At 41.5% G+C, this 9,903-nt stretch overlaps 1 protein-coding gene across 4 annotated transcripts in view; it reads right to left on the reverse strand.

The window, feature by feature from the left end:
- Positions 1-678: 678 nt before the first annotated feature.
- Positions 679-9,903, reverse strand: part of EBF3 (EBF transcription factor 3) — a 120,869-nt gene continuing 111,644 nt past the window's right edge. For 2 of the 4 annotated variants that reach the window (XM_083866417.1, XM_083866416.1), the window contains exons 13-16: positions 9,358-9,535; positions 7,968-8,156; positions 7,271-7,360; positions 679-836 (exon numbers count right to left, since the gene is read on the reverse strand). In XM_083866417.1, coding sequence (XP_083722543.1) covers positions 805-836; positions 7,271-7,360; positions 7,968-8,156; positions 9,358-9,535 — 489 coding nt within the window. In that variant the 3' untranslated portion in view covers positions 679-804. Of the gene's footprint in view, positions 837-7,270; positions 7,469-7,967; positions 8,157-9,357; positions 9,536-9,903 lie in introns of all 4 variants that reach the window. The other 2 variants (XM_083866415.1, XM_083866418.1) reach the window with 2 other exon arrangements.

Here is a 9,903-nt window from a genome sequence, read left to right on the forward strand (position 1 = left end):
TTCTTTTTTTTTCTTTTCTCTGTCAGTGTGCTTGTTGAAGGCAAGAGAATTCAATATCAAAGTTACAATTTCTAACTACAATAAGTTACAAAGTTCCATTTCATTAAGATGAAGTTAAGCAACGATAAACCCCCCCCACGCCCGCCCCCGCGCCCCGGTTTTTTGTGTGTTTTTTTTTTTCTAATCATATATTCATCCTTAATTTTTTTATTCTTTTTTTTTTTCCAGTTTGATGGCTCATAACCTCCTTGGCCCCCCTTTTTTTTTTTTTTTCCACCACAAAAAAATATTTCACATTATAGAGATACACAACCATTGTGAATCTAGTTATGAGTACAGAAAAATGTTCGGAGGCATTTTTCATCAGTGTTTCATGATAATCAAAATGGTGCATCCACAAAGTTTCTCCCAACACATAGCAAGTACTAGACATAGCCAAGACGTAATCAGAAACTTTATACAAAATAGGCGTCGCTTTTTCCTTATTCTCCAGGACTGAGAAATGTGAAAATATGAGAAAAATTCAGTCAATAAAATGGAATTGTTCATGAAGAAGTAGGTTGTTTGCATGTAGATTCTTAATAGTTTAAATAAAATCTTTAAACAAAGTCTTTTTTTTTTTTTCCTTTTTTGTGGGTTTTTTTTTTGTGGGTTTTTGTTTTTTTTGTTTTCCTGTAGCATTTCGATTTTGTTGCTGATTCTGCGTGAAGATACTGCTCCCATCAGCATGTCTTAATATACTAAACTTGTCCCCTAAGCCCATCCTCTGCAGCTTGGTGCTACGGTAGGTAAACAAAAGTGACTTTACATTGGCGGGACTACAAGCCCGGACATGGCTAAAAGAAAAAAAGAGAAGAAAAGGAGCTGTTATTGACACGCTGGGCTCAGAGCCACCACGAGAGAATTCAGAGCCCACCTCCTCCACGGCATCCCCACAGCAAGGACCACGGACACTTCTCCCAGCAAAGCACACCCCAAAGAGCCTCTCCACGAGAGAGGAGCTCTGTGGGCAGAGCACCCCCAGTTCCCCAGACTCAGCTTCTCTCCAGGCTCCTGAAAACTCCTCTGGCTGTATCCCCATCCCTTGGGAACATCCCCATCCCTTGGGAACATCCCCATCCCTTGGGGATATCCCCACCAACCACCACTTCGTGCCCTGAGCAGAAAACCTCCTTTTCCACTGTTTTAGTTCATGATAAAAGCAGGACTGAGCAAACCAAGGACTCTCCAAGACCAAAACCAAGAACTCTAAACCTTCTCCCAACCCTAGAGCTCAAACACCATAAAAAGACACGATATTAATACCTCTGACCAGCCATATCCTGAGGTTTCGTAACAGATAGAGATGGCAACAACCACTGCTTTTTTCCTAGTTAACTCTTTGGTAGAAGCACGATTTAGACAGTCTTTTATTTTAGTGTTGTTTAATTTTTGCCATAATGATATTTCTCATTAATTTATGTACAGCAGATATTAATAAATTTGTTCGTGTAGCGATGTGAACTTCAATTTCTCAGTTCATTAATTTCAACAATATTAATTCATTTCAGATCCGCTGTTGCAGCTTTACGGTTTGGAAGAGCTGGGTCTGTACACATTTCATAGGTAACACAACCACTGCCAGCAGCCCTTGGTCCTGCCAGAGCCCTTTGGATTTGGATGGAGTTAAACCTCTCTAAAACACAGCTCAGGTGATGTTCTTGAAACAGGATAAAGTCTTCGAACTCTGTCATTTTTCTCCCCAATTAAATATGTCAAATATGTCAAGATTGGAACTGAAGTGATAATTTTGCAACATTCATAATAATGGATGTTTTAAACCTAACCAGCAACTGAAGTTACAAACTTTAACTGGAGAACAGTGAGTATATTGGCAGAGAGACTTTCTACCCAAAATATTCAGTTTCCTTATCATGTTTTCAGAGAATCACAAAATCATTTAGGTTGGAAAATGTCTCCAAGATCACCAAGTCCAAGCTCTGTCCTATCCCCACCTCGTCCCCCAGCTCAGAACCCTGAGTGCAACATCCAAGAATTCCTGGGACACCTCCAGGGATGGGCACTCCAAACCTCCCTGGGCAGGCCCTGCCAAGGCCTGGCCACCCTCAGAAAACCCTTAAAAACAACCCTACACTAAATCTCCTCTGTTCCACCCTTCATCAGATGAGCTGGCCCTGTGTTTGCACCTGCCAAACCCCTGCTCTCAGTTTGGCTTCTCCTGTGGGATTCAGCCAGCAGCAAATCTGTCACTGTGCCACTCTGGTTATCTGGGGTACACCTGACCCAGGGGGTGCAGGGGATCAGTTTAAAGAATAGTTGTCATGGAATCACAGAGCCATCAAAATTGGAAAAGACCTTTAAGGTCAAGTCCAACATCAACGAGCAGTGTCATGGTTCACCACTAAACCTTGTCCTCAATTCAACCATCAGCTACTCCACCCCTGGAAGTCTCCAAGGCCATGGACAGGGCTTGGAGCAACCTGGGACAGTGGAAGGTGTCCTTGCCAATGGTAGAAGGTGGGACAGGATGACTTTAAGGTCCCTTCCAACCCAAACCATGCTATGATTCTGCTGCATGAAAATTTAGATTATCTGCTGCCATATTTTTCTGGGGGAAAGAAAAAAATATCTCAATTCTGTAATTTAACCATTTTTGTTGAACTCTCTTTGTGGCACAGTCTGAGGGGGGTTGCAAGGCTGGTGCTCCAGACATGCATTTCACAATTTATTTTAGTAGCAATCTTTGACAATTGTGAATTTCTGCACTGAGCTTCCTGCTGTGCAAATTGATACCAAGCGCCTTCTTAAAGAAAAATGAGCTGGTGAGTTTTTTAATAATAATTCTAATACTTTCATCTGGAGGAAGACCAGAAAATTAAGCAGGATGCAATTTTAAAAGAATATAGAGAGCCTTTTGCTGTGCATTATAGTCCTATAACCAGAGAGCAATATCTTTCACAATCTATAGAAAGTAAATTACGATTGAAAACCAAATTTTGAACACATATTGTGCTTCCAACTTTGCAGCGAGCCAGCAGTCTCTCACTAAAACATTTCTTTTCTACCTTTAATGTTCATTGTTTTAAACAGGAAAATACTCTCTGCCCTACGGAACACACACGGTAGGATCCTGCTCTTAAAAAATTCGTGTGAGTACTTGACTTTCTGGTCATAGACTATGGAGGTCACGCAGAGTCAACAAGATTGTGGCTTTTTGGATAGGGCCCAAAAGCTCTTTTTTGTAGGCTTGCTCACAGGAGTGAGTCAGGCTCTGGGGACAGTAGGGAGAGAGATGTCTCCTCCAAGAGCTGCAGCTCCTTAGGCTGTGCAGCTGGCATGGGGGCAGCAAGGGGGAGGAGTAAATATCAGCCCTGGCTGGCACTGCCCCCAGCCTGACCTCTCTGACATTTCCCCAGATTGTCTTTTTCACTCTTAACCTCTGTCCTCATTGTTGAATCATAAAATCCCAGAATGGTTGGGGCTGGAAAGGATCTTAAGGACCATCTCGTTCTGACCCCCTACCATGAGCAGGGACACCTTCTACTAGAAGGAGTGTTGGATCTTTTTACAAAAAAATTGTCACCTACAGATTTTTCCATGTTCACTCTTGGGCAGCAGGTCCTATAACACAGGAAAGGGTTTTGGGGTTGTGGTTATAGGCAGCAAGATCTTGCCTCTGGTGTGGTGGGCTCAGGTGGTCCTGATACTCAGGGCTGCATCAGCACAAGCCAGAAGTTAGAGCAGCTGAACCTCTGTTTAATTCTTTGATAGGAGACAAAACAATCCCCCTGAGGTCCAGCTGCAACTACTTAGTTCTGCTGTTCTCACCAACTTAGATGTACCACAAGCAGCATTTTTCCCACACAGAGATACCCTACAGTGGTTTACCCACCAGGGAGGGGTCAATTAAACCCCAAATCTCTGCAAGAGGACCACCCCTGTCTGAATTCTTATCCAAGCCTGTCCTTATCCATAAACTGCAGGATTTGTCTCTTATGCAACACTATGACCATGTGTTGCAGCTCTTGCTGCCCTCTTGGCTTGACTGGATGTGACCATCCCTAACAGTGACATCTCCTCAGCTGTCACTCACCTCCTTCACATCCTGCCCTAAAATGAGACTCTGTACTTGAAGATCACAAAAAAAAAACCCTCCAGCTGCAGTTGGACTGCAGCTCTCGAGTTCCATATTTTAACTTAATGTAGAAAATGTGCTGATCAGAAAACTCTCTGGAGGTGATTGTACAGAGTCCAGAAAGCAACTAATTAAAATTTAAAAAGAGTTCCCTGTCAACAAATGGCTGAGAAAATAGGAAGGAAGAAGCAGAAACTCCCTAATGAACTCTATGTATCAAATGCAGTGTAGGTAAGTACCAACACAAGAGTATCGGTGGCTTTTCTTGATGATGCCTCATGAAGGAAGGAGCTGACAAAATCATCCCTGTCCTGCCCCTCAGCCCTGGCTGCAGCTCAGGCCAAGGCAGAGGCTGAGATCTGTGAGGATGGATGGGTGAATTCACTGACAATCTACGGGATTTTGTGAGTTCAGTCTGAACTGACTCAAAGCTTTGGGTGGGAAAAGGGATGGTGCCTCTGCTGGGATGGTGAAGGAACTCACAGAGGACTCCTGAGGGAAGTGAGGTGGTGCTGAGGACCTGAGGGAAAGCTGGGACTGCCCCATCCCTGGAAGTGTCCAAGGCCATGTTGGACTGGCCTTGGAGCACCCTTTGGAAGTTGTCCCTGCCCAAAGTTGGAACTAGATGGCCTTTAAGGTCCCTTCCAACCTAAACCATTCCAGGATTCTGTGATTCCACGTCAGTTCCCTAACTCCCACAATACTGAGCATCACCTTGTGGTGCTGTCTACTTTGCATAAATTATGCAGTTTTTTCTTTGCCACAACATTGGAAGTCACTGCTCTAATTACCAGGACATTCTGCCTGTTTCTCTGGGTCATTCTGCTCAACACAAAATGATTCAGGTTCAGCTGACAGAGGAAAATTGACTGCTTTTATTTATTTAATTATTCATCTATGTATTATCTATTTATTTTCAACAGTCAATTTTCAGTTCAGCTGCTGATTCAAAACCCAAAAGGATGACACCAAGTCTGTTGCTGGGATCGCAGCATCCAAAAATCAGAGGTTGAAGGCATTGTTAGGTCTTCACTGGGCTCTCTGGGCATGAAAAAAGCTCAGTGCAAAGTGAGGTTGGGCTCAGCTTAAGAGCTGAATTCATGACCTATTTAACGAATCAGTATTGGCTGATTCCAAGACATCTTCTGAGCTTTATACAAAAAGCATTTTGTACCTAAGGAAGGAGATATGCAATTGCTGGGGCTTGGGAAGGTGCTAAGGGACATTGGGTGCTCAGTGCAGGCATTCAGCCCTCCCCGTTCTCCTTAAAATCCCACTTTAAAGTGATCTAGAGATTTTAAGTACCTAAAACCTTGAGTATATGACAGGAGGCCCTTTATTCACATACTGAAATGGCAAAAATTTGGATCATTTTAATATAGATCTTTAAACAATCATATTTTTCAGAGCAAATCAAAATCAATTAGTTGACCTTCCTGCCTCAGATCTAAGCCATATGTTACCACATTTATATTTTTTAAATTTTTAAATTTTATTTTAATCTATTTTTTTTTTTTATTTTATTTTTATTATCTTATTTTTTTCCGATTTTTTCATTATTTTATTTCAGTATTTACTTTTCATACTGGTGTCTTTTCACAAAAAGAGGAAAGTAGGACACAGGATTATGTTATGAATGGATTATCTTTTCTAAGAATATGGATATAGTTTTCTACTTACAGTAGTAACACAGTGAAGCTTCCACTAAAGACATATGCAAAAAAAAAAAAAAAAAAAAAAAAAAAAAAAAAAAAAGGTAATTTAATTATCCTTTCCTTTAGTATTCATGCTACAATGAGTTTGTGTATCTGGATTCTCAGCTCTTTGTTGACCTGAGTGCATAACATGGTCTCAGATGGGGTTTTTTGGGCCAAGAAGTTAAGAGCAAGCTACAGGAAGATTCATTTTGAGATCCTGGAGTGGATTTGGGGTGGACAGGCAGCTCTGAGGGGTTGGGATGATGTCTCTGCAAAGTGCCTTCAGCACCCCACAAAATGCAGGTGTCCAGAATTGGTTTGGCAAATTAAAATCCTCCTCATCTGTTTGCCTGTGAGTGTTGGTTGGATTATGGGTGTCATGGTGATACAAAGAATAAATAATCCGCTGCTGCTGCTGCTGCTGCTGCTGCTGCTTCTTTTTAACTGAGGAAGTCAAGAGGAGTGACGACCTCTGGGATGAGAGTGTCCTCAACCCTTCCTGGTCTCAATGGGATCTGAAGTGCCTCAATTTACTGCACTGTGCACTGAGACTCCACCAGAGGCAAACAAACCTTCCCAGCGATTCTAATGCACCTACACAGTCTCACCTTCTGCTTGTCAAAATACCCCCTAAAAGTGGCAAAATAGGCCATGAGTCACCCTTTGTAGGGTGACTTCTTTGTTTGTGTTTTTGTTCTCACATTGTGTCGTAATTCCTCCTGCCCCACACCCTGCAGGTGACCACAGACATTCTGCCACTGATTTATCAGTTGTTCCTTGCATTACCCACATGAAATCACATGGATAAAAGAAACAAAAAAAAAAAAAGGCAAAATATTTAAATTGCCTACCCTAATTAAAATATTTAGTTCATTTAGGGATGTAACCACTCTAACACCAGACTAAGAGCTGGGACCACCAGAGCATGCAAACCACAGGGCTACTTAGTCCAGAGAAGCTTAGTCCTCTGAGTAAGGGCTTAACCTGCTTTATATTAACTTGACATAACTTAAAATCACTACTGCACCCTATACAAGGTGAGGAAATCACACTGTGTCCTGCCAGAACACTGCTGGGTTTAAAACATCCGCAGAAATGTGTTCAGAAAACATATAAACACCAGGAGTACACAAACCCTCCAAGAGGCATTCAGGGATACAGTCTTCCCCTAAAATTTAAGGCACAAAGTCCTAAGGGAAAATGCCAGAAAAACAACCGGTGTTTGCTCTAATGCAAGCATCAAAAACTAACTAAAAACCTGAAAATCTCAGCAGACCGTTCACGTTACCCTATTTCTCCCCCTGCTTTTTGCATCACTATGAGAGCACTGAAAAAACCAGCCAGGCACCTTTCTCCCCAAAAAAAAAAAAGCACAAAAAAAAAAAAAAAAAAAAAAAAAAAGCATCAGAGAGAGAAAATTGAGAGAGATTGGGCTCACCTTGAAGTCCATTTCCATTTGCACTGGTGCAAGATGGTGGAGGAGAGGCTTGGGGCCTGACAACAGGAGCGAAGGCGCTCTTTTGTTTCACTGCAGAGATGACATTGGCAGGTGAGAATGAGAAAATGCCGTGTGTACTGCTACAGTTTGAAGGGAGGGTGACCGAAGAGGCTGCCATGGTAGGGCTTGACGGCACTACTGCAATAAAGCAAAAATAATCAGGACTCAGATTGAGGTTTTCACGGCAAACACGGAAAAAAGAGAGTGATAGGGCCTTGCCTCTTAAAATATATATAGATATATATATATAGATATATATAAAAAAAATATATAAAAAAATAAAAATGAAATGCCTTGGCTTGGCCACTCTCTGGATAACAGGCAAACTCTTTTGTGTTGGACTTTTGTTACAAATTGCGCAGTCCAATTTTTATTTTGGTTTCTTTTTTTTGTTTTGTTTTGTTTTGTTTCATTTGTTCTTTTTTTTTTTTTTTTCTTTTTTTCTTTTTCTCTATCTGAGATTGTATTCTGGCACAAACAGATCAATTTATTATTTTCATTTTTACGTCCAGCCTCCAGAGTCACCCCTCCTTTTATCCAGTAGCTGACAACAGAGGAAATCAAAACAATGCAAGGAGTTGATTTTGTAGTAAATATGAATCTATATGATGATGTGTTACCAAAAATAGACACTTACTGCCATAAGGAGAGTTAGCTGAGGAGCCATTAAGAAATCCAGGGGAACCTGGTACACCTAGATTGGGCATGCCGGCATTGCCATATCCATTCATGCTATTGCTGACTGTGTTGTAATTGGACTGCTGAGGAGTACTGCTGGGAACATATCCTCGCGGGGAAACACTGCTTGTGTTGCGACTGTAACCTACTGTGTTAGAAACCCCCCCACCCCAAAAAAATAATGTTATTTTATAAGATAGACTTAGGGCTGGGGGGTTTCCCTCATGCAGCATATATTACACAGTTTTAATTGATTGCACAGCTTTGCTCTGGGTTGTCTCTCACTGCCCTATCAACTCTTGCAGCTTGAGATAACCTTATCACGCCAACCCTACTTAAATCATCCGCGAGCACTCTATGTTGTCTCTCCTCTTAGCACAGACAGCCAACAAAAGCTCTCTTCGATCCAGCTGTGTCAGGTGCCTTCACGTTTGTCTTTAGGAGCAATTATCAACAGGCTCGAGTCCCGCTTTGTACCAACACTCTGCGTGAACTTTCAGCCTCTCCACACCTTCAAATGCCAGAGCTGACAAGAAAAACTTTTTTGTTGCAGTGATTTACTTTAAAAGGCTGTTTTGGGGTCTTCATTTTGTGATTGATATTTTTTTATGCTAACAAGAAGCTTTCATAAGGTGTAGCCATCAGTGAAAACTAATTCAAGAGCAAGTACAAAATTTTATAAGGCTTATTAGCTTGGAAATGCATTAAAAGACAATCTTTTTAGAAGAGGAAACATAGCGGAATCAGGATTTTAAACAACAATTTGTTCCTATCTGAGCAATCAATTTAATAATTACGTTGTAAGCAAAAAAAAATATGCGTTTGAACATATCTAATAATCCTGTTTCCCTCCTTTCATTAGTATCAAAATTAATTTTAAATGCAATATGCTACATGCATTTTCAATTACAACAGGTAAATTAAATCAACTATTACTTTTATTAGTAACATATATGTCACACATGCCTACAAACAAAGTATTTTAAAATCACAGACATCAAATTAGATTTATCTGTGTAAATATTCCAAAACCAGGTGGAGGTACCGAGACATAATTATTTTATAAACCAACCATACACGCTGTATTTTTATTGCGAATAACAAAGAGCTTTCTACATTTTGCCAATTTTTTTTTCCTTCCCCCACCAGAGATGCTTTATGATAACAGTAAATGAAAGAACAGGGAGAATTAAATATTACGAGAAAGTTAAAGACAGTATTTCATTCCACGCTCAGGCACACGGCTAGGGGGACAGAGAGAGGGGAGGACACAGAGGTGACATCAGCTGGCAGGGACAGGCCAAAAGCAGCCAACAAGGTGAAGGATTAACCCTTGAAATCCCACCTACCTTGGTCATTGGCTTGCGATGTTTCGGAGACATTGACGGCGAGCTGGCTGCTGAAGGAGTTCACGCCCATCATGCCGGTGTGGGCAGGAGTGTTGGCTAGAGTGGGGATCTGGTTGTGGTTGCGGGGCACGCTGTACAACGCCTCAGCAATATCAGCTGCTCGTTTCAGGATTATTTCCTAGAGGGATACAAAATAAGCACTGACAACTCCAATCTGGGCAAATGCTCCAAGTCGCAATAGCACCAAAATTTACCAAAGAGGTTCATGTGGATTTATAGTGAGGTTGGGGGGTTTGCTGCCTGCTTCAACAACACCTCCTGTTTTTCCTTCCCATGGCCAATTGAGCCTCAACACAGCAAGTATAAAGAAAGAAGGAAATTAACATAAAACTCCAGTTTAGCACTGGAAGTCAGGTGAAAATTGTCACACGGGTTTTATGCATCCAAAGCAGGAGTTGTATTTTCAGCAGTTTGCAAAATACAGCAGGGCTGATCCACTCGGCTGAGCAGATTTCTTTAGGACTTCCCATTAGTCACTGTATATTT

The sequence above is a fragment of the Zosterops lateralis genome (assembly GCF_965231275.1).
Source record: "Zosterops lateralis genome assembly, chromosome: 8".
Lineage (NCBI taxonomy): Eukaryota > Metazoa > Chordata > Aves > Passeriformes > Zosteropidae > Zosterops > Zosterops lateralis.